Below are 25,599 nucleotides of genomic sequence, written 5' to 3'. Positions count from 1 at the left end.
CGAGTAGTAGGGGCAGTGGAGACAGATGTAAGTAGACACATTCAAAAAGTATTTGGTTTAGAAGTTAGAATCTGGAGGATAGGGTGAATGGTGTTATTTAAAGATACAAAAACCAGGAATAAAGAGTACTTGGGGCAGAGAGAAGCAGTGGTTCCGATTTTGGATACTGAGTACTTGTTATGCATCGAGTACCTGCTATTGAGAGTTCTGTGCTGGAAACTGGAGATACAAGCTGAATAAAACAGAATGAAGCCCGGGAGAGAAATGGTCAGGCTCAGCAGTGCATAAAGCTCAGGCAGAACATGGGAAGTCCATAAAGGCGTTTAAGAAAAAAACTGACAGAAAGGAAAACCAAGAGAGTAAGATGCTGTTAAGAAAATGTTTTTAGAAGGGGACAGTCAATGATGCTTAATGCTTTCAAGAAGTTAAATCAAGTCAGAACTGGGAAGCACCCAGTGGCTTTGGCAATCAGTGCAACATCGTTTTCGATGGCAAGAACCTGCCAGCAGAATGGTGAGGGAGGCTCGGCTGGGTGGTTTGAGGAGTGAACAGGAGATGAGGAAGTGGAGACAGAGCACAGATAACTCTTTCAGTAAATCTTACTGTAAAAAGGAGACATGAGAATATCTAGAGAACAGGAACAGGGCCACGGAGGGTGTCTCCCTGCTCTCCCAAGACAGAGGGACTTGAGAAGGCTGATGGGAAGCATATAATAGAGGGTACATCCAAGATCCTGGAGAGGGGGACTCATCAAGGGAAGAGTCTCTGAGAGGAGTATGGGGTGGGAATCGGAGCACAGGATGAAGAACTGGCCGGTCCCGCTGCACGTATGACTTCAGCAGGCAGGTGGCTGTGCTGACTTCTGTTTATCCTGTGAGGCTGGAGGCAAGATAGTCTGCTGAGAGTGGGTGGTGAGGAGGGAGCTGCCAGAAGAAAGGAGATGCAGATCAGCTTCTGGTGAGAACCAGGACCGCCGAGCAGAAGACCAGGAAGACCGCTGAGCGGCACCAGACCAGCTCGGCTGGGGTTGGAGATCGAGGGCACTTCTATGTGAGATGCAAAAATGAATGCTGCCTTAGGTGTTTAGCCTTAGGACTGAAAAAAGAAAGCTACCAGGTGAAGTGATGAGGTTGGTAGGGGTTTGTGATGTAACAACAGCCGGGGGCTGTGGTTAACGGGACCAGCTGGAGGAGGGCAGGGAAGGATCACGGACTTCCTCCTCCCAGGGAAGCTGCTAATGAGGGAAGGAAGAGGAAATTCACCACGTAGCTGCCCCGGCTTTTTCATTTGTTGTTGCTCGACATCAATAAAGAATAGCTTCTAATGAGGGCTCCAAACGCCTCCAACGAGGTCCTGGAGCTTAGCATTTTAACATCCTGTGGTTTTGCCTCCTCCTCGGAAGCTGTCTCATTATTCAACACTTGTTATGATCATTTCAAACTGTGAAGATTGAAGTAAGAACCTTGTAAAATCCTGCTAACAGTGAATTTAAGTTATTCAATTAATTGTTTCCTCAGATTAAATAATCACGTTACTTGCAATGACAATTTTCTTTTTTCTTTTAAGAGTGTTTTGGGTTGCAGTCAGGTTGCCTGCATTTCCTTAGGGGGACTCCACCTTTGGGGGAAGACATTGAGAGGATATTGACTATTTCAAAGGTTTCCAATCAGGGGCTTACACCAGAAGAGGTGTGCAAGATAATCGACTGGGATGCAGGCAGAAAGTATTTAATGTTCTGCCTACACTCCCAGATTATTTATGCTCATTTTTGCCTGAAAAAGTGCTCGAGTTTACTCTTATTCAATATATGAGTTCATATTGGTGTCTGCACATGGGCAGCTGAGGATTCTGCGGTGTCCCGGAGGAAGAGTGGGAACTTTACAACACAAGACGCTGATGTGGATCCTCACAGATGTCTTCACTCTCAGCATCCTCGGACATGTGCCCACTGGCAGGAGTCTGGGTCACACAGATTTACAGATTATCTAGCTTTAATTGGGTTAATACACACAAAACTAACACCTGCCTTAAAGAGACTTCTGCTAAGAAGCTGTAGATGGACGTTAATACTAACAAGGCAAGCACACGAAAGCCGCAGGAAAACGTCAGAGCTGACTCTTTCTCAGGCTCTCAATTACGGGAGCGTCATCACCCACGTGAAAGGCAAAACCTGGCATGAGCTAGTGAGAGCTGACAAGAAGTTGCCCCCCAAATTTTACATTATCAAGAGGGCTATTAGAAATATGAATTCATATTTACTATGGTTAAGGCTGAACCCTGCCCCAAGTACATATTTTGACTGGATGTGTCGCTAATGTAATGACCCTATGAAGACATCACGATTAGCTAAATCACTTACAATATTGTTTCATTTTTATATTATCCTTCAAACATTTCTACTTTATGTTTTATAATGTTCATAAGTATAATATATAAGGCATTAGCTATAATAGACAATATAGGTAAAGCACATCAAATAGTATGTTATGCGTATGTATTTGTTTACTTATTTGGGATAAATATACAGGATAGGTATATTATGTTACGTTATGTTACGTGTATACATTTTTAACTTACTTGGGGTGTGAGCTGAGAGATGTTTAATAGGGTTCCGTATCCAAAAAATTGGACACCATTGGTTTAGTTTGACATCTGTCAATGATACTTTTAAAACTATAGGCGGACCAGGAATGATTTAGGATCCCGTCTCACCCTGCCACAGAACAGCTCTGCAGAGACCCCACACAGAGCAGCAATCAGCCCACTCCCTGGGCCTACAGCTGAGGGCAGGAAGCCCGGGACAGGAAGCCCACCCACCCTAAGCCACATGCCCTCAGTGGCCACGAGAGGTCACCTGCTGCTTCTCCTTCTCAGTCGTAGTTTGCCTGGAGCGTTCTACATGCTGGAAAAGTGCTTCATGCTTCTTGGTACTAACCATCAATTTCTTCTTGGCCTACAGCAAACACATACCAAAAAAAAAAAAAAAAGATCAGAAACTGATACCAAGAGAAAAACTCTCCTGCTCTGAAGTCACATTCATGCTCTGGCTTGAATGAAATGTTGTGTTTTGAGTTCTTCATTTTTTGCCCTCACCCCAAAAATCTGCCTAAAATATCACAGTGGCTAACATTTTGCCCTGAGAACCATTGTACATTTTTTCATTACACTGAGTTCATTCAAGAGGGTTATACATCTTGTAAATCGCCAAAGGCAATCAAACCTCAAAAACATTGCTCTAGCCAGCATCATGGGAGGGAACAGCTTTACCGCATACAAAAAACATCCCAACAAACATGGAAGGCTGCTGGCATCCTCCTCTTAAATCAACATGGGCCACAACTAAGGTCATTTTAAGACGCTCTCTTAAAACTTAGAGCAAAAGGGAAATTTTGCTCCCTGATGTTCAGGCTTGAGAGCCAGGCACCTGCCTGGTATCTTGTGAAATGCCCTGTGCTTGTGGTGGGGAAGGTGGAGGGAGATGGGAAGGAAGAAGCATCTGAAGTCCACCTACTCTGTTGAAGCCCAAACCTCGGAGCAGGCTACAATTTAGGTGATGGCTCCCTATTCTACAGTCCCAACTTGGCAGACGGTGATGCTTCAGGGTTAAAATAAACAGAACTTGGTTTGAGTTGGATTCAGCCTGTTTAGGAACTGGGTTGCTAGAAAGATGGTATGGTTTTTCATCTCAAGTTGCAAGGACCATAAAACTAGGTAATGAAGGGAAAAGCCCAGGTCTGTCTTTCCCTAGGAAACCAGAGACATCTTCTAAGCATATGAAGCCTCTAACAAAAGGGAATTCAAGGAACAAGAGGCTCGTAGACCCTCCCCTCCCTCCTCCCTCCTCCCTCAGTCACACACCCACTGATAAAGGAGAGCACGAGGAAAGAGCATCTGGTTCTTTAAGGCTTTCATTTGAGTCCCCAGTACGGACGGCACTTCATTACTGATGTGCTGAATCCCTTGAATTCTAGCCAGAGAGAAAATTATTATAGATCAAGAATTTTATGTTCTCTAATTTCTCTGTCAATCTTTATAAAAAAATAAAATGGTTTTATTTAGAAAAATTACTTGGTGGAAACTGGAAAATGCAAAAAGATGCTTTTTGTTTTTAAAAGCCATTGTGGCTCCTGGTCATGGTTTCTCTCTTTTGGTCCATTATATTGAATTTCCTCTGAAAACTAACTATTTACAGAATGAATCTTGAACAGCAAGTCCTGTTTAGAAAGCTCATAAAATCAAGAGCAAAACTGAAAACGAATGATTGGGCACATTTTGAGACTTTTAAATACTTACTATAAAAATGATTCTTGTGAGCATCCTCACAGTAATACTATGGTGGGTGTAGAAATTCATTTGTCTCAAACATTTCATATTAATGTCCTTGGTCTTATGGAGTAATTGGTTTCAGAAGGAGCTTCAGAGGCAACGCCGAGGGCTGTTTCTGAGGGTGTCTCTGCGTATTTGGCACTCTCGGCTGTCTACTTGGGAAAGAAAGTTCTCTTTGGGCAGTCACACTTTGGAGATGAAAAAGAGAATTTCAACTTTTGGAGCACAAGAACTCTCAAAGGGGATCACTGTGTTTCTGAGCAGATTCCTTCTCCACTGCCCTCTAGTCCTTCCTACTTGAAATGAATTATTCCTAAACTGGACTGTTCTAGAATAATCTGTACATATTTAAGGGCACCATCTGTGAGCCTCTCTGGTTAAGGACCTACAATAATATGTTGTAAAGTCTTGCACTAGATCATAATTCCTCTCCTTAGAATTCATTCACTATTTCCCGCACAGATGTTTCCTAGCCAACCCCATTTTAAATTACATGGAAATAAGAACCGTATCTTAGTACACTGCGGTTCACAAGGAGAGCGGATCGGACGTACTTGTGGAATCAACACAGGCTTTCGCCTTTGCACATCCTCACCCACCCCGCACTGTGCCCCTCTCACAAGTGAGGTGGAGATCACAAACGCCCTTCTGTAAAAGATAAAACCAAAACTCAGTATTTATATCCTGCCCTAAGTTACAAATTTACACAGAGAGGCAGCCAGTGTAGGTTACGGTGAAGAGCCATGACCCTGGAGCCTAGCGACTTGAACAATTCTTGGTTCAACCATTAACCAGCGTTGTAACCTTCCCACCCACCTGTAAAATGGGACAACACAAGGTCAGACACCACATGGGGTTGTTGCGATGATTCAATACATAAATATATATAGTACATGACACACAACAAATGCTACCTGTTAGCTATAAATAAAAACCGTCTTTAAAGTTCTGCTCCTCTATTGGTTTATTTGAAAGATACCCTCCATGTAATAAGGAAGCATTTCTCTCTTCAGTTAGCACTTAAATACTGACTCTCTCACACACACACAGACACTAAAATACATGATCTCATTTGTGCAAAAGCCAAAGGCTTCAATCCTAAAACCTGAGTTTCCACAAATGATATTTGTGTATACTTGCCTTAATTTGTTGATTCCAGTTGCTAATGACAAGATTTGCTGTCTTTTCGACTTTGTTCTCAAGCTATCAAAGGAAAAAAAATTTTTTTGCTGTCTTCTTGTTGTATCACGGGGCTGGCTTCTTAATTTATACAATTAGTATCATGATTAATAGGAATTTAAAAATCCTATAGTGGACACATTCCATGAGAAAAGTAGCCCAGCTCTTTACCTCACGTCAAGAATTTCTTCACAGGATTTAGCCCAAATGCATTTGGTAAGATAATTATTTCTAATATGTAACTATGTAAAAACAATATAAATGGGTATAAACTGTGTGGAGGAAGATCTTGCATAGTTTGGTGTCACTTCCCGTCCCATCGCTTCCTCTTCAGCCTCATTCCACGTGATTCAAACTTTAACACTGTGAGAATTGGTAAAAGTCCTAGAAGTGCTGATTTTACCACGTATCTCACTGCCCCTAAGTGAGTACTGCTTTAATTTAAAAGAGACTGCATTCTTAGTCATAATTAACTTTTTCTCCTACTTTTAAATAGCCAATGGTGGAGTAATAAAAATGATGAGAATGGATCTAAGGCAACCCCTCAAGATCAGACTTAAGGGCAGAACCTTTCTTCCAAACCCACAGATCAGCCATCTCTCCACCACTCCGAGATCTAGCAACACTGCACATTTTTCAGTTGATTAAACTTGGAATCTGTGGTTTATTGCAATACCATGCATATCATTTTATGCACTATGCCACTTGTGACTATGTATGCGACTGAAAAGTGGAACGAGTTCACTTTAAAAAAAATTCTGATCTTTAACCTTTTGTGAGAGAATGCGGCTGGATAATAGGGATGCAGCGGGGCGGGGGATGCTGAAAAGATTGAGCTGGACCAGCAGTAGGGGGTGTCATGACATTAATTACCCACAGCGCTGTGGTAAGGACCACAGCACTGTACCTGATATACGTAAGTGCTGGGGAGATGCTAGTGATCATCATATTATCATGTGGTACGGAAATATTTTGTAACTAATGAAATACACCCTGGTGTTCCATTTGTATTAAGTCAGTTCACAAAGGCAGAAGATTATATTGCTTTCTAGTATTACTGTCAATTCCCCCTTATCCAGGCCCTAAGTAGAGCATCCCATTCTAGCAAAAATACACGGATGTCCACCAATCATCAATTCCATTTCCTAACTGTTTCATGAGTTTGTATCAAGTTTTTTTGGTGTCATTTCTCTTCCATCAGTGCTTTCACAAATCCCCTCAGCCCATGGGCTTAGCACCTTTAAGACCTGCTTTATTAGGCTGTGGTCACTTGAAACTCCCCTTAGCTACGCCCCTGCCCTTTACAAAGACCTCCTGTTACTGCTCTGAACTTCTCCCCTTGAACCCGGCCTTGACACGGAAAGTGACCGCGACCCCTCCCCCGTCAGAGCTGAGCTGCATTTTAAATATGCAGCTGAAAATATATTTTAAAGTGCTTACGGATTGTACGACACACAAGTACGGTGCCTGAAAATATATTTTAAAGTGCTTACGGATTGTACGACACACAAGTAAGAAAAATGAGCACAAATGAAACTGTTCTGGAGGGAAAAGTCCACAGAGACCAGAGAATGGGCTATACAAGAGGACCGGGTGCCTCAGAAGGGACTGTTTAGTTATTTTGCTTCAATTATAAGGTTGTTTGAGGATTATACCTAGTATTACTTTTACCTCATCCAAAGCTGGTAAGTATAGAAAAGTATTTCTTTTTAAAAATTGTGCTTATAATTCTATTTACAAAAGGATTATCTATTCACTGGAAAACAATGTAAATATTTAAAAAGTCCAAAAAAAGGGGAAAAAATAGCCTCATTCTGCTATCTAGCGATAATTCTTATTAACATTCATGGTTTTTCCTATGCATACATATTTATTTTACAAAATTGAAGTCATATTGTTAGATTTTCTCACCCTGTTTTTTAACACCATATCCCTATGTCATTAAATTCTTCTATAATGAGATTTTAATGGTTGCATAATATCCTATTGCTTGAATTTATCATACTTTATTTTTGGATGATGAAGTTTGTTTTTTCAGTACTATAAACAATGCCTTAACAAACATCCTTGTACATAATCTTTGGGATGTGTTTATTTTTATAATAAATCCCTGAAACTTAGTATCACTTTTAGATCACCTTTTATTTCTTGAGCCAAAGACAGAAATCTTGCTCAAACAGGGAAGAAAAAGATTTTTTTGACTCACTGATTTTCTCTTCTTTTCATGTACACTTAGGACTTGATGAGTTGGTTTTATTGCTTCCAGCTCAATTGCTTTGCCAAGTTTTCTGGAAACAGAACATAAAAGACACACAAGCATAGTAGTATTAGGATTTATATCCCCTTCCCAAATTATTTTCTGGGGAAATAAGATGGTGTGTTACAGCACATCTACTCCATGAAAGTTTGGAGCATCTGTAGCACGCCCTCGTTAAATATGTACGACTCCCTCTGGGGTTGGGGTTGGGGCCAGGCCGGGGGGCAGCACTCACTGATGCAGGTCCGCTGTAGATTTCATGCCCTCCGAGACCCAGGCCCAGGCACTGACGAGACAGCTGGAGGCAAAAACAAGGGAGCACAAGCGTGGGTGTCATTTTCCCAGGAGTTTGAGAAATAAAGCATCATGTCTGATTCATTGCATTCAGTGATTGCACTCATATTCCTCATCTTGTTTCAATTTCTCCATGGGATTAAATTCTGCCAACATATTTATCTGCACTATAGTCATTACATAAACTGCTTTTTTTTTTCTCCAGTCATTTTTCATTTCCATTTCCATTTCACGTCTGTAGAAAATGGGAAATGAAGTGGCCGAGGGTGAGAAGGCATTTAGAACAGGCGGGAGCATGCTAGGGGTAAAAGACCCTTAAAGGTAATCATTGTGGACTCTTCATTTCACAGATGAGTAAATCAAGGCTCAGAGAAGTTAAGTGACGGAGGACTCAGGAGCCCTGGTCACATCCTGTGTGCTGCTCTTGGGGTTGGGGTCTAGCTTCTGTTCCTTGCTGGCTTTTAGGACAACAGCTCAGATATTTATTGTCTTGTGAGCAAGTAACTCAATCTAACAAAAGGACAGCTCCGCCCTGTTCCTAGCAGCACAAAGGGAATATTAGAAAATGTGATGCTATTTTTCTCCTACATATGGTTGGCCTTCTAAAGTCAGAATAACCCCATTGCCATCAATAAACCTCAGGGACAGAGGCCAGTGTAGACTTTGATGGAGGGGTGTGGGGAGAGAGATGAAAGCAAAATGGTGCAGAGGTTTTGCCTCCAAATGACTTAGGCTGCACCTGGCAGCCAGAGGATGGGAGAACTAGACCAAAGGCTGGCAGATTTTCTGCCAGGCACAAAACCGGGCACAGGAGAATACCTGCTATATGCTTCCAATTCTAGGAAATTCCAGCAAAGACAAAATAATCTCGACTGAAAAAAAAAAAAGCAAATCAGTGTTTCCTGGGGACTGGGCTGGAGGAAAGACTATAAACAGGCATGAAGAAATTTTGGTGTGATAAAAATGGGTATGTTTTGATTTTGGTGATGGCTACAAGGTAGATACTTATGTCAAAATTGATTAAGCCATGTGCTTTAAATGGGTGCATCTTATTGCATATAAATTAAATCAATAGAGTTGATTTTTCTTAAAGGAACCCAGGCACACTTTTGGGAAGAGACTGACATTTGCCCCTCGGGGGAGCTGGGTGCAGAGCAGGAAGGCAGGGGTGCTGGCCTCACAGGGGAAACACACTCCCCTTTGTTTCCTGTGTGAACTTGGAAGAAAATTACGTGATTTCTCTGACCCTCACTTAATTGGTGTTTCAGAAGATAAAAAAAATGTGGGTTATTATACAAGTACCAAGCACAAATTTTGGTATTGATAAAAGTTCAATGCTTCTTATTAAATATTGTTGTCAATCCTAGTTAAACATTCTGTTCACGCCAACTCCTTGGGACTAGCACGCTGGATGCTGGGGTTCCAACATAGTAAGACACACCCCCTGCCACTACACCTCTCATCCCTCAAAAGGTAATCAGAACTTAAGTTGTAATGAGCACTCAGGGAGCTTTGGCTCTTGTCAGGTATTAAACACATTTCTTGTATTATTTTATTTAATCCTCATAGTAATTATATGAGATAATTTCCATCTTAATCCACAAAGAGGGAAAAAAATTGTCCTAATTCACCCAGCTGGTAGGTGGTAGAGACCAGATTTAAACCTGGGCAGTCTAAATAAAGTCTACTTATACTCAACCACCGTGCCCTGCTGGCTCCTTCACAGTCCCCTAGAATACCGCACTTAAATCAAGCCCAAAGTCAGGAGCAATTTCAAAGCCGTTATTTGCTGTTACAGATGATGCCTAAGGAGGAGTAGGAATGTATGCTCCAAAAGGCTTCCTTTTTGTCTTCCCCTCTTTCTTTTATCATCAAAAGAGACCTTGGAAGTGGCACTGCCATTGGGTGACATCTGCAAGCATTAGTCAAAAATCTCTGTGACAGGTGATCACTAATGGACCATTTTTTTGAATACCAGTATCTTTCTTCTCTCCCTCAAGAGAAGTATAATTGATTTCATTCTCAATTGAATCAAAAAAAAAAAAAAAAAGTCATGGGGAGGGTACAGCTCAAGTGGTAGAGCCCATGATTAGCATGCATGAGGTCCTGGGTTCAATCCCCAGTACCTCCATTAAAAAGAAAGTTAAATAAACCTAACTACCTCCCCACAAGAAAAACCTAAAAGAAAAAATAAAACAAATTAAAAAAAAGAATAAATTTTTAAAAATGTGAACCTTTTTTCAACACCCAATGTGCTAATCTCTTTACACACATTCTTATTTAATATGCACTCCCCAAACACACACACACACACAGTGAAGCATAGTGTTACTCCATGTAACAGAGGAGGAAACTGAGGCACAGGAAGGCCAGGTTCCTTGTTGAAAGTCATGAATTTGAGATAAAGTGGGATTCACACTTCCTGACTCCAAGACCCTCCGGCTTAACAACCCTGCCTTCCCAGTTAAACAGCTTCTCCAAGGCCTTTTATGAAGATGGGCTAAGGAGTCACTAAGACACAGGACGAACCCAGCTCTGCAACTGATTATCTGTGTGACTGGGCAAGTTTCTAGAATTCTCCAAGCCTGAAGTCCTTGTCTGTAAATAGGCTCATAATAGGACTTCTCAGGGGTCGTGATGAAGATTACATGCAAACTGTCCACAAAAACATTTAACACAGTATCTGGCACACAGTGAGTTCCCAAGAACTAGGCGCCATGTTCCATACTGTAGACCTGCCCCATCTGTAAGAGCGAGCTGGAACTGAACATAGGTTGCTTTTTATTCTTTTTAAGAGTGATTCTGCCTTACGTCTTCTGTATACTTACTTTTTCTTTGTGCTCTGTAATGCTTTGCTCAGCTTGGTTGCCAGTTTCTGAAGTCCTTTGGCATAGTTAATCTCCAAGTTTGCCCTGTTGGCAATGGGATAGTTGTTAGCTAGGATATCCTGGCCAGAAATCAAGCAAAACCACACACACACACACACACACGACTCAGGCTGACAATGCAATCAGTGCCTGTGGGAAGAAGAGACGATCTGTTTACTGTAAAGATCCTCTTGTCCTAGGTGTAATCCTTAAGGATAACTAAGAGGATCCCACTAAGGAGAGGGGTTTTACTGTAACCTTCTCATACACTAGTGTATGGGGTGAATGGTGTTCCCCTACAAAAGATGGTTACGTCCTAACCCCTACTGCCTGTGAGTGTGGCCGTATTCGGAAATACAGTCTTTGCAAACGATCAAGTTAAGATGAGGCCACCAGCGGGCTAGAACCCGATATGGATGTGTCCTTATACAAGGAAGAAATCTGGGCACAAGGACACACACAGGGAAAACACCATGTGAAGGCAAAGGCGCAGAGATCGGATGATGTATCTACGAGCTAAGGAGTGCCGAAGGTTAACTGCCAGCAGATCCCCAGAAGCCAGGGGAGAGGCAAGGAAGATTCTCTCTCACGGCACTGGGAAGGAGCCAGCCTGGCTGACATACTGATCTCAGACTTCCAGCCCCCAGGACTGCGAGACAACAGATTTATGTAGTTTAAGCTATGCTAAGACTGTAAGTTACAAAGTTCCCCGTCTGTAATACCCTGTAATGTCAGTCCTAGCAAATGAATCCAATCACCTCCCTGCTTATCCTGGGCCATCAGCACTGTCAGATTAGCTCTGGATTACAGTATCTGGCAATACAATACAGTAACAAATTATGACAGAATTAACCAAACAGTAACTTTCTAATGGGCCAACACCAGATTTATTTATTTTTTTAACATTTTTTATTGATTTATAATCATTTTACAATGTTGTGTCAAATTCCAGTGTTCAGCACAATTTTTCAGTCATTCATCGACATATACACACTCATTGTCACATTTTTTTTATCTGTGAGTTATCATAACATTTTGTGTATATTTCCCTGTGCTATACAGTGTAATCTTGTTTATCTATTCTACAATTTTGAAATCCCAGTCTATCCTTTCCCACCCTCCACCCCCCTGGTAACCACAAGTCTGTATTCTCTGTCTGTGAGTCTATTTCTGTCCTGTATTTACGCTTTGTTTTTGTTTTTGTTTTTTAGATTCCACATATGAGCGATCTCATATGGTATTTTTCTTTCTCTTTCTGGCTTACTTCACTTAGAATGACATTCTCCAGGAGCATCCGTGTTGCTGCAAATGGCATTATGTTGTCGGTTTTTATGGCTGAGTAGTATTCCATTGTATAAATATACCACCTCTTCTTTATCCAGTCACCTGTTGATGGACATTTAGGCTGTTTCCATGTTTTGGCTATTGTAAATAGTGCTGCTATGAACATTGGGGTGCAGGTGTCATCCTGAAGTAGATTTCCTTCTGGATACAAGCCCAGGAGTGGGATTCCTGGGTCATATGGTAAGTCTATTCCTAGTCTTTTGAGGAATCTCCACACTGTTTTCCATAGTGGCTGCACCAAACTGCATTCCCACCAGCAGTGTAGGAGGGTTCCCCTTTCTCCACAGCCTCTCCAGCATTTGTCATTTGTAGATTTTTGAATGACGGCCATTCTGACTGGTGTGAGGTGATACCTCATTGTAGTTTTGATTTGCATTTCTCTGATAATTAGTGATATTGAGCATTTTTTCATGTGCTTTTTGATCATTTGTATGTCTTCCTTGGAGAATTGCTTGTTTAGGTCTTCTGCCCATTTTTGGATTGGGTTGTTTATTTTTTCTTATTGAGTCGTATGAGCTGCTTATATATTCTGGAGATCAAGCCTTTGTCGGTTTCACTTGCAAAAATTTTCTCCCATTCCGTAGGTTTTCTTTTTGTTTTACTTCTGGTTTCCTTTGCTGTGCAGAAGCTTGTAAGTTTCATTAGGTCCCATTTGTTTATTCTTGCTTTTATTTCTTCTAGGAGAAAATTTTTGAAATGTATGTCAGATAATGTTTTGCCTATGTTTTCCTCTAGGAGGTTTATTGTATCTTGTCTTATGTTTAAGTCTTTAATCCATTTTGAGTTGATTTTTGTATATGGTGTAAGGGAGTGTTCTAGCTTCATTGTTTTACATGCTGCTGTCCAGTTTTCCCAACACCATTTGCTGAAGAGACTGCCTTTATTCCATTGTATATTCTTGCCTCCTTTGTCAAAGACCAAAAGTTTGCGGGTTCATTTCTGGGCTCTCTATTCTGTTCCATTGGTCTATATGTCTGTTTTGGTACCGATACCATGCTGTCTTGATGACTGTAGCTCTATAGTATTGTCTGAAGTCTGGGAGAGTTATTCCTCCAGCCTCTTTCTTTCTCTTCAGTAATGCTTTGGCAATTCTAGGTCTTTGATGGTTCCATATGAATTTTATTATGATTTGTTGCAGTTCTGTGAAATATGTCCTGGGTAATTGGATAGGGATTGCATTAAATCTGTAGATTGACTTGGGCATTGTGACCATTTTAACAATATTGATTCTTCCAATCCAAAGCATGGAATATCTTTCCATTTTTTAAAGTCTTCTTTAATTTCCTTCATCAATGGGTTATAGTTTTCTGTGTATAATTCTTTCACCTCCTTGGTTAGGTTTATTCCCAGATATTTTATTACTTTGGGTGCTATTTTAAAGGGGATTGTTTCTTTACTTTCTTCTTCTGTTGATTTATCGTTAGTGTAAAGAAATGCAACTGATTTTTGAACGTTAATTTTGTAACCTGCTACCTTGCTGAATTCTTCAATCAGCTCTAGTAGCTTTTGTGTGGACCTTTTAGGGTTTTCTATATATAGTAACATGTCATCAGCATATAATGACACTTTTACCTCTTCTTTTCCAATTTGGATCCCTTTTATTTCTTTCTCTTGCCTGACTGCTGTGGCTAGGACTTCCAGGACTATGTTGAATAGGAGTGGTGATAGTGGGCATCCTTGTCTTGTCCCAGATTTTAGTGGGAAGCTTTTGAGTTTTTCACTATTGAGTACTATGCTGGCTGTAGGTTTGTCATATATAGCTTTTATTATGTTGAGATATGTTCCCTCTATACCCACTTTGGCGAGAGTTTTTATCATAAATGGGTGTTGAATTTTATCAAATGCTTTTTCTGCATCGATTGAGATGATCATGTGGTTTTTGTCCTTTCTCTTGTTGATGTGATGTATTACACTGATTGATTTGCATATGTTGAACCAGCCTTGTGTCCCTGGGATGAACCCCACTTGGTCATGATGTATAATCTTTTTTATGTGTTGTTGGATTCTATTTGCTAAAATTTTGGTGAGGATTTTGGCGTCTATGTTCATCAGTGATATTGGCCTATAATTCTCTTTTTTTGTAGTGTCTTTGCCTGGTTTTGGTATCAGGGTGATGGTGGCTTCATAGAATGAGTTTGGGAGTATTCCCTCCTTTTCAATTGTTTGGAAGAGTTTGAGAAGGACTGGTATGAGTTCTTCTTTGTATGTTTGGTAGAATTCCCCGGTGAAGCCGTCTGGTCCTGGACTTTTATTTGTAGGGAGGTTTTTAATTGCTATTTCTATTTCCTTTCTAGTGATCGGATTGTTCAAGTGTTCAGATTCTTCTTGATTTAGCCTTGGTGGACAGTATGTTTCCAGAAACTTGTCCATCTCCTCTAGGTTATCCAGTTTGGTTCCATATAGTTTTTCATAATATTCTCATATGATATTCTGTATTTCTATTTTGTTTGTTGTAATTTCTCCATTTTCCTTTCTTATTTTGCTAATTTGTGCTCTGAGACTGCCTTTTCAATTACTTTCTATGCAGGACAAGACTCAGTAGGGAATCTGGTCATGTCCTCGGGAAGAAAACTTTGTTCTCTGGGATAGACTGAATCACTCTCATCTTAAACTGGTATTTCCATGCACCAGTTATAGGCACATACATAGCTAAAAAGGAAGATTTATTCTTATTGATCTCATATTTCAATGAAAATAATTAAAATGTGGAAAATTAAGTGTAATTTACATTTTCCATCTTAATATGAACCAAAGGGTCTTTGTTGCATATTTTTCAGTCTTTTAATTCTACTTTTATTATAAAGCAACTTTAGCATTATGACTTCATTTCATTTGGGGAACGATCCCAGAACTCTCCAGTAATTAACTTAATTCTTGCAAATTTTCATACAAATTAGACTCAGTATTGTAGAAACTGAAAAGACAAACAGGAAAACAGTTCTCTCTCATAAAATGGAGCCCAGACACCAGGGGCTGTTGACCTATTGCTAAATTTCTGTTCATTTTCCCTTGTTAGGACAGCTGTGCTCCAAGTTATTTTTACCACTTTTTAAAAGAATGAAGACCACTGTAGGATCTATGTTAAGGCTTCGGTACAGAAAAGACCCATTTGGTATCAGATCTTGTTCAAGCATAAGAAAACGTTAAGGCAAAACTTATGGTTCCCCAAGGAAAAAGGGCGAGGAGGGATAAATTGGGAGTTTGGGATTAGCAGATACAAACTACTATATACAGAATAGATAAACAACAAGGTCCCACTGTATAGCACAGGAACAAAATGCAATAGCTTATAATAGCCTATAATGAAAAAGAATGTGAAAAAGAATACATGTATAACTGAATCACTATGCTGTACACCAGAAACTAACAATATTATTAATCAACTATACTTCAATTGAAAAAAGGTTAAGGCAAGTAGTTTTAAAATATGAAGCTAGTAAATAAATATCTCATTGCATTTAGAAATAGATTTCTCTGCTCCAGGAATATGTTCTGACTGATGGAGGGAGAGTGTTGGGCAGCAGCAGCAGCAGCAGCAGCTGGGAGAGACACCACCCTTAATGAACCTGGATGCTCTAGAATCCCAGGAGGCCACCACTGCTCAGTGGGATGGGTTTAGGAGGCAACTTCAAAGGAAGTAGTCAGACCCACCTCAAGGGGTTTTAATGATTATTAAAATGAGGTACTCACCTAAGCCTAGCAGGGCCTTAGAGACTGGGACAATTTTTTTCCTTCAAAATAATAAACTTTATAGGAAGGGAAAACTCAAGAAGTATTCATACAGTATAATAACATTCATATAAACTATAAAAAGATATAAAATTGCTGCTTTTGTTTATGAGTGTGTAACAAACATAAGATGTATGAATAGGCATAACATTTACTAAATTCAGGATAGTGATTAGTGCTGGGAAATGTGGAAAGAAATAGGATTAGGAAGAGATACAGTTATTATGTTTGATTTCTTTAAATAATATGAGACTGGGACAATTTTTATTGACCTGCAGGATCTGACCCCTGGCTCCCTCTCTGATTTCCTCTCCTACCAGCCATCCCTTTGCTCACTGTACTACTGCTTAGTGGCCAAATGTCATCCTGCCTCAGGGCCTTTGCACTTGCAGTGGCTGCTGCCAGGTATTCCTTCTGCTACATAACCCCATGGCATTATCCCTCATGTCAATCCCAGCAAGTCTTGTTCAAACATCACCACTTCAGAAGCTATCCTACTGAAAAGAGCATCCTTGTCACCATCCTCTTACAGCTTTCTGTCCCAACATTTATCACTATCTTCCATCACATAATTTTTTAGTGTTCTTCTATGAACACCCCTAGAATGCAGGCTCCATGAGGATCAAGATCTTGTGTTGTTTACTGCTGTATCCCTAGGCCTAGACCAGTGCTTGGCATGGAATAGGTGCTCAGTGTGTATTTCATGAATGGATAAATGAAAGAAGGAATGAATGGACTCCCCATCAGGTCTTAGCTAGAATTTTTAATCAGTTTTTGCTACAAGTCTGTTTTCATCTCACCACTTTTGGAAACCTTAAACTGCTTAACTATTTAAATTTGGTCCCACAAGTTCGAGCTGTGCTTAGCTCTGATGTCAGAGTACATGGCTTTCTAGCACTTGGCAGAGCTGGACACAGAAACTCTCTCCTAGTCCATGGTTAATCAGAGGGCTCTTCAGGTCTCTCCTTTCCAGTGTGAATGAAAATACTGCAAACCATACCAGTAAACAGAGAATGCTGAATCCATCAAGTCATCAGCCTCTGCTGCCACCCCCCAGTGCAGACAAGCCTGCACTCCAGCCTCTGCAGCCACTCACAATAGTGCCCTCTGAGGGGACTCACAATAAGAAAGGACAGGATACTGGCCCTAGAGAGCTAGGTGCTTGTCAAAGGAATGAATTCAATGAGCCCAAAGGTTTGCTTCCTCCCATACAAAGAAAAGCACTAAATTCTTTAACTTGAGATGCCTGGTTTTCTTTAGACAACAAGTATCTTTTATTGTTCCAACTACCTGGTCTTTGTTGTAAAGCTCCTATATAACCTAGCTCCTCCCCTACCTCTTTAGAGCAGTCCCTCAGAGTGATCTGAGAGGCTGTCATTCCGGGCTGAGTCCTCAGAAATGTCCACTGAATAGAACATAATTCTTAACTTTTAGGGTGTACATTTATTTCAGTCGACAGTTTTGGCGACCACTATGAAAGGACCCACAGCAGACTTCTCTCCTCCACCTGAACTCTACAAGGATCCGGAGCCTGGGTACCAGCAGAGGCCTCTCGGGCCCATCAGCTTCCTCCGGGAATCCAGACGAATTTGGGTGAGTCTCTCCTGGTTCTCGGATCTCCCGTTATCGGCTGATGATCCTGAGTTTTATTCAGTGATGTTACACTCCTCTTTGGAGGAATAAAAGACAGGCCCCTCCTCCTGGCCAGCAATGGCTTTCTCAGGTGACCGAGAAACCTGCAGGAGTGGAGGGAGCGAGACCTCATGCTGTGCAGCTGCCCCTGCAGGGAATCCACTAGCAATTTTATCCTGACAAATTGACCTTAAATGGGGAACATAACTCTCAGAACAAAAGAAAAAGGAACGACAGACTGCCAGCCTCCAACTAATACCCTAGCCAGGTTTACGGACATACAAAACTTACAGCTTTAACTGAGAATTAAAGAAAATCTCACCCTGAAAATAACTAAGCTAGGGCTCTTTTATTGCGTAGGCAGTTATATTAAGAAAAAAAAAAAGCCAGCTTGATAAAAACTTTTTTTTCCAGAATTCTGACCTAAAAAAAACAAAAGCCCTTTTAGGGGGAACCTGCATATCTCTTCCTGTGTCCTTGAAATGTAAATGTTTTGTCCTTCTCTGGGCGTTTTATGTGTATGTGTTTATGTATGTTTAAAAAAAAAATACTTGGTCTCTGCCATCCAAAAGGTACAAGTATGATGTACGTATGTCAGCCAAGCAAACAGACTGGGATTCTAAACAATCCTTTGATTGTACCAATTCTCAGGCATTTTGCCATCTCAACTTTTGCTGCATTAGCCTGGACCACAAAGGCCTTTACTTTTTGGGGAGTAAATTTTTGAATTTTATTTTAGGCAGCACCCTCCACTCTTGTGGGGAAGTCTCTTTGTCTTATTGGTTTAAAATCATTACCAATATATTTCACTGATGGCCAGATGGTGGATCCTTTAAATTGGAGAAACTTCTAAATTGGTAAAACTTGAGAGCTCTCATTATAAACAGCAGTTTTATCGGTATCTGTAAGAACCGATCAAATTTCAAGGTGGAAAAATATACATCTAATGGTTAACCTAAGAACTCCCTTAGTTTAAAACAACAAAAAACTGGTTTGAAAAGTTGTATTTGTGTTTTCCCCTTCCCCTCGATGGGTTTTAGAGATGCTATTAAAAACATTAGACTAATTAATGTTAATTAGGTTGAGTAACTGGAAAAAGGAAAGGAAAATGTTTAAAAGATTTTTTTCTTAACAAGAAGAAAACAGTGGGGAAAAAATGCGACAACGAATATATGTATGTTCGTGTATAACTGAAAAATTGTGCTCTACACTGAATTTGACACATTGTAAAATGACTGTAACTCAATAAAAAATGTTTAAAAAAAAACAAGGAAAAAAGATAAGGGGCTCATCCCAAATGGATAAATATTTTTCAGATGGTTTTTAAAAATAGGATAAATAAAATGGACACTTACGGATTAAGATACAAGGTTTTGATACCACATTATGTAAGATTAAAAAGGCCAAAGGGACCACCTACTGGCGGACCACCAACATTAAAGTTCAAACAAGTCCACTCTACCCCAGTTTAAAATACATATATTTATAGGGCTGGAAAAGTTATACAGAGATGCTTGATCAAAAATTGGGTCAAGAGACCAATTAATCAAATTTAAAGATTGACAAGGGCCTAAGACCTTTGGCTCAAACTCCTCTGGGGATCCCAGAGACTTACATAAAATTAGATAAAATGGACAAGAGATAAATAAAAGAAAAAGGCTTCTAGGACTCCTTCTAAAAACAAGACATTGATTAAACCTAATAAAAACTAATGTTAAAGGTGTAAGAGCTGAAAAAAATTGGAATAAAAGTTTATAAAATTGGTATATTTAAGAGAACTTTATATAAACCTCTTTTGCTTAATTATGTTGTGGGATAGATATGTTTCAATGGGGAATGCTTCCCCTGCTTGGTATTATAAGACTGGGCACGTAAATCTGTCCCTCAGGAAATATTAATTAAACATACTACAGGAAACCAATAGTTACCTGAGCCATACAATATGAAGTAAAACTAAAAACTAACATTCAGGGGCTGATAAAAATAATAGAGATTCACCCTGGGTTTAACTTGTAACTCAAGGAAGAGACCTTACTAAATGCCTTATGCAAGCCTTTGAAGACATGATAAAGTAAATCTTAGTTATAAAACATGGAACTCTTTGGAGTTCTCACTGATGCAGGGAAACAAATTGGAGGGGAAACTGCCAGTGCCATTGGACCTGGGTGACAGACCATTTCACTGGGGAACTGGAAGCAACTGTCTTTGTCTTGCAGATCTGAAATATAAAGACAACAAACACTGACCTGAGACTGAGCCTGATTAGCTCAATGAGGTGAAACTTAAGGCCAAGGAAACTTCTGACATTTTAGAGCTCAGGACTCTTGACAGGTCCTTCAGACCTCGTCGAGGATAAATACAAATCTTGAAAGTCTTTCCCATAAATAGTAAGCCTAGTGATTTGAACAAGCAAATTCCAACTGTTATTTATAAGCAGTAAATTTACATTGTAATACCTAATTCACAACTAGGTTTTAAAGTGAAGCTACAAGATCTCTAGTTTTGTCTGTTTATATGTTCTATAATGTGTATACAGACTTAACAAAGTTTAGTTTGTTCTAATTAACACAGACGTCTTTAGAGTCATCAATATTAAGTGTAATAACTTTACTGTACCTAGGTTTACTGAAAGTGAAATAAGATTTTGTTCTGTCTGTTGCAGATTTATCAAAAGAATAGTAATAGTAATTTTTTGATAAAATTCTTAAAAGTAAATTAAACACAAATGAGATAAGGGCTTTTGGGTAAATGCTTTAAAAATATATTTTAGGAAGGTATACTTAAAATAATCTCTGCAAATATTTGGTATCTTAAAATTCTAGAGTTGTGCTAAATTAAGTTAAATGATGGGAGTTTATTAAATAACTAGGTCATTCCCAAATAAAGTAAGATATTAAAACATTACTTACTAAACATCGGCTTGCTCTTACAGAGAAACTAAAGGTGTTTAGAAATATTAATAAATGGTTGATGCCACCCTGAAATATTCTCTACTATTAAGGGAAGCATCTCAGTATCCAGGAAAGTAAGATGAATGTGTAAAAGAAGGTGTTAGGGATGGAATTGTATTTTGTTAATGGAAAATAGTGACTTTGTCCTGAAGCTGGTTACTTCTGAATGGAAGAGAAAATGAGGGGAAAAAATAATATGGGTATAGAAAGTTGTGGAAGGCTTGTGGAAGAGGAACCCTGAGGAAAGAGTTCTGTACATGTTCGGGATTGGCTAAGTTTAGAATAAATTTAGTCAAAGTAAATAAATCTTAGAAGTAAGCCGGTACAAGACTAGATTTGATTTTCTGTTAAGAGGACAAAGTTTTCTTAAAATGTTAATCTGCCTTTAGTAACAGATTGTAAAGTTTCTTTTACCCCTTAAGTGATCTGTTCTGCATTAACCTTTTAAATATTTTCTTGTTAATGAATAAATACTGTTTCACAGTGACCTATGGCTTTTATCTGACCAAGTATTTTGAAACTATTTAACAAGCTTCCCAAATATCAAATTTTAATCAGAATTCTTTTGACCTCCAGCTAAATCTAGGATGTTTCAGAGGGCCCCTGAAACATCCCATAGAGAGATTTTAAACTAGTAAGTTTCATTTGGTATGTTAAATTAGATGGAAAGTATTGTCAAATGAATAATAAATCTTATGTTATACTGTATGAGAAAATATTAATATAGATATTCTAGACATTATATAAAATCCCTAAAAAGTCTGGTATGTCTGAAATGTTACCCGTCATAATTCTTGGTTATTATAACCGGGTTTCTTATCGATTATGGTGTGACTAGGTGTTTAACCATGCTTTAAGCCTTTTGTCATTTATAGGCAGTTTTTGTTTTATTCTGATGCCTTTGCAAAATGCTTTCTCTTCAAGGAGATTTACTGGCTTCTGATAAGTTTCAGTATAGCACTGAACTGAACTGGGTAAGAAATTTTAAAAGTCTGATGGAGACTGATTTCATAAAACTGTTAACAACAACAAAAGGATTAGTTACATGGGACTGAGTAAACTGATGAATACGGTTATAATTTTTGGTTTTGTCTGAAATATTACTGGCTTTTAATCTTTGTTTCCCAGATATAAAGAAACCCTTCTTAAGCTAATTATGACACAGCAATTTGATAAATTATACCTAAGAAAGCAGACTTGGAACAGTTATCTTTTCTCTCTGTCTGATCCCTCCAGAGACTGGAAACTCTTAGGTCCCCAGTGGCTCTATAAATTAGGAAGATCACCTCCTAACAGGTATAGGAATCGCAATATATTTTGAGGAACTTGAAAAGAATTCACCTAAATCTGTAAGGCAAAATCTGTGACAAGCCCTTCCTGTGGCTTTCCTGGCCTTAGAAGACTTTATTAAAATTTCAGCCTGAGACTCCTTATAAAAAGCTCCAGCACAGCTAATTTAAAGAAGCCTACATTATCAAATCATCAGACTTAACTTGTAAACAGATTAATCTTGATTTGGCTGTATTTGATAAAAATGAGGGTAACCTTAGAAAAAGATTATATTTCAGTGGATATTAAATTCTTATTTTGTTAATTGAGGTCTGTATTTACTAAGACTCACCAGATCATTCCTTGCTGTTATGTTACATTGCTGCAAAGTTTAGTTGAATTATTAAAAGGACACTCTAGGTTTGTTTCTGAAGCTCTGTAATCTATCCTTGGATGAAGATCCAATGCCCCATGACCTGCTACCAGGGGATTATACATACTGTAACAGGCATGACTTAAAGAACTATCTCCAACCTGAATGGAAGGACCCTTTATCTGGTACTCTTAACTAGACCATGCACAGTAAAAGCTGAAGGAAACTGACTTTTAGATTAATTTCCAGTCAAAAAGAGCCCCTGCGCTGGACTGGCCTATAGAGTACTGCTCTCCTTAAAACAGTGCTCAAATGAAGAAGCTACCAGCCCAGGATGAGAAGAAGACATCTGAGGCAGACAGCTGACCCAAAACACCGGACCAAGCCTGTATACCAATTACTTTGATAATTGCTCATACCTTTGCTTACGAACTAATCCAGTTGTTAGGTTTATGGTAAATTACATCTATCTAGCACTTCTGTGTTACCTTGGTGGGTTTCCCTACTCCAAGGCTCTAACCAGATAGCCCTCAGAAAATACTGTAAAAAACAAATTATAGTTCTATTTAGGCCACTATTGACACTTCAAGGTGGGAGCCCTCACCTGGCCAATTAATAATACCTGCTCTAAGCCTGGCCATAAATATGAATTTTCTTGTAAGATCACTCAAGCTCAATCAAGGCAACAAGTTAAGATTTCAGCCAAAGAATATAACCTCCCTCAATTATGGGAAGGACTTACATGGTTAACACCAGGGTATGGACATTTAAGTTTAAAGGCTCTCTTACGTTGGAAAAAAATTAAACTAGACTAAAGAGAACCAATTTAATAACACAATGAAATGTGGCTGGGTGTCTTATAAACAATGCCTGTATAATGTCTTCCTTAATGGTAAGGATTGGCACAAAACAGACTAAATCAGATGACCTGGGGATACACTGAGCTGCACCTAATGGAAGTTTTTGGCTTAAATTCTTACTTATGACCTTACTAATACTGCTAATACTATTTGTATTTTGCCTGTTTTACAAAATTGTTTCTTGCATTACCAAATGTGTGACTGAGCCTCTGATAAAATAATCACTAGGCAACTTGAAACATTAGACCAGATATATACTTCTGTATGAGCCCAATGATTATACTAGTGCAACTCTAGATATGGGAAGAAGTAACAAGAGGGAATATTTTCTGGGATCACAACAGACTAGTAAGACAGGTGATCCAGAGAATTTTTGACTATCAACAGGGCCTGATCCCTGTTAACACTTCTGAAGGGGCTTGTCAACAGAATCTTCGCCTGATCTAGGAATGAGCCTTCCTAGCACCACGGGACAAAATTGGTCATGAAATGTCTCCCAAGATATTGGTCTAATTTAGGACCAAGGGGGGGCACTGTGAATGAAAAATACTGCAAACCATATCAGTAAACAAAGAATGCTGAGCCACCAAGTCATCAGCCGCTGCCGCCACACCCCAGTGAAGACAAGCCTGCAGCCTGGCCTTGCAGCCACTCACAATGGTGCCTCTGAGGGGACTCACAATAAGAAAGGACGGGATACCGGCCCTAGAGAGCTAGGTGCTTGTCAAAGGAATGAATTCAATGAGCCCAAAGGTTTGCTTCCTCCCAAACATAGAAAAACACTAAATTCTTTAACTTGAGATGCCTGGTTTTCTTTAGATAACAAGTATCTTTTATTGTTCCAACTACCTGGTCTTTGTTGTAAAGCTCCTATATAACCTAGCTCCTCCCCTACCTCTTTAGAGCAGTCCCTCAGAGTGATCTGAGGGGCTGTCATCCCGGCTTGAGTCCTCCCGCCAAATAAAACATAACTCTCAACTTTCAGGTTGTGCATTTATTTCAGACGACACCAGCATTCCACTCTTTCTTGGAAGCAGCACATAGAATATTAAATACGGTGATGCATTTCTGGCACTCAGCTAGTGCTGGGCACCAATCAAGTTCTTAATATTCATTTTTCTAATGTGATTATGATTACATAACCAAAAGGATCTCTCAACATCCAGAACACCCCAAATACACTGAGGTGGGGAGGGGGAATGCGTTTTCTCATCCCTTAGCTCCAGAACAATCCTGAATGGCTGCCAACAGGGAAGGTAATGCTGTTAGGCACTGCCTCTCCCTCAGAATTCAGCTTCACTTTACAGTATTCTTGCAGGTCATCCACGATGTTTCAGAGGCTAAACAGAGAAGGACAGTGACCAGAGGGAAGTGTGGCTTCCCTTACAGTGTTCACTTAATCTGAGTCACCTGAGGAAAAAGCTGGGCTTTGGTGACAAGAGGGGGAAAGGGTCCCGCTCGCTCTGAACTGATTGGCTCTTCTCTTTTGAGCTTGGCCATCTTTACTCCTGAGCCCCCGCGCTTCTGCTGGCTTTCTCTTAAGCACGGTAGGAAACCAGCCTAAAGAGATCCAATTACCACACAGCACTTCTTGCTTCAGAAGGCTTCTCTTCACATACAAATATCTCAGAAATCTGCAGTCAGGGGATTTGTACTTTATAGGTTGACATATAGCTTCGAAATTCTTGTAATCCTGCCCATGAAGTTTGGGTCCAAACAGTGCTCTCCCGACACGTTTGCCATCACCTTGTGACATGTTGACCTGTGTCCTACCTACACACAAAACAGTAACATCCAACATTCATTGCACAACATGCCAGGCACCATTCTAAGAGTTTTAGGTGGATTTCTACATTTAACCTGTAATAACTCCCATCAGGAAGGTACACTCAGTCTACCCATTTCGTGGAGGGGAACACCAAGGCACAGAGTTTAGTTGGTAACATGCCCGAGGTCACGCATGAAGAAGTGACATCTGAGATTCAACCCCAGGTAGTCTGGCTCAAGAACCTGCCTGCCTAGCACTCACTCCCCTGCCTGACACTGTGGGCAAGTGGCTGGAAACGGAGAATCACAGGGGAGTCAAAGGCAACTGCTTTTTAAAACTGACACCACTTCCCTCTGCCTTCAATCACAGCGCTCTGAATCACAACTCCTGGCAGCTTAGCAGCTGGAAATGGGATCCACAGCAGCCTCCCAGCCTCTGTGCAGACAGAATGAGCTTCCCGGGGCCTCTTCCAAGAGCCTCTATGCAGTTCCTTATAAAATGGCTTCCTGGATGAGGAGGGAGAGGTGTTGAGGGTCTAGAAAAGTGGGGAAGCAGGGAGCCCTGATATCAAATGTCACCAAGGCAGCCCTCTAAGACCAGACGGGGTTGGACACAGCCTCTCTGAATAGCACTAGTGTACCCTTCATCTCTCTGCCTTCAATACTACATTGCTGACCCTAACATATGTATTATTACCTATTACTGTGTTTTATCTCTAGAACCAGCACTCAAGTTGTTACTGAATGCAAG

The 25,599-nt window shown here is 40.0% G+C and overlaps 1 protein-coding gene across 6 annotated transcripts in view; it reads right to left on the bottom strand.

The window, feature by feature from the left end:
• The window catches only part of NOSTRIN (nitric oxide synthase trafficking), a 69,424-nt gene that overhangs the window by 22,049 nt on the left and 21,776 nt on the right, over positions 1 to 25,599 (bottom strand). For 5 of the 6 annotated variants that reach the window (XM_006182862.3, XM_006182863.3, XM_032479632.1 and 2 more), the window contains 5 exons: positions 10,885 to 10,968; positions 7,998 to 8,060; positions 7,712 to 7,793; positions 5,467 to 5,529; positions 2,855 to 2,953 (listed from right to left, as the gene is read on the bottom strand). In XM_006182862.3, the coding sequence (XP_006182924.1) occupies positions 2,855 to 2,953; positions 5,467 to 5,529; positions 7,712 to 7,793; positions 7,998 to 8,060; positions 10,885 to 10,968 (391 nt within the window). The remainder of the gene's footprint in view (positions 1 to 2,854; positions 2,954 to 5,466; positions 5,530 to 7,711; positions 7,794 to 7,997; positions 8,061 to 10,884; positions 10,969 to 25,599) is intronic. The other variant, XM_032479631.1, reaches the window with a different exon arrangement.

The sequence above is a fragment of the Camelus ferus genome, chromosome 5 (genome assembly GCF_009834535.1).
Source record: "Camelus ferus isolate YT-003-E chromosome 5, BCGSAC_Cfer_1.0, whole genome shotgun sequence".
In the NCBI taxonomy this organism is placed as follows: Eukaryota; Metazoa; Chordata; class Mammalia; order Artiodactyla; family Camelidae; genus Camelus; species Camelus ferus.
This window is presented reverse-complemented; position numbering and strand designations above follow the sequence as displayed.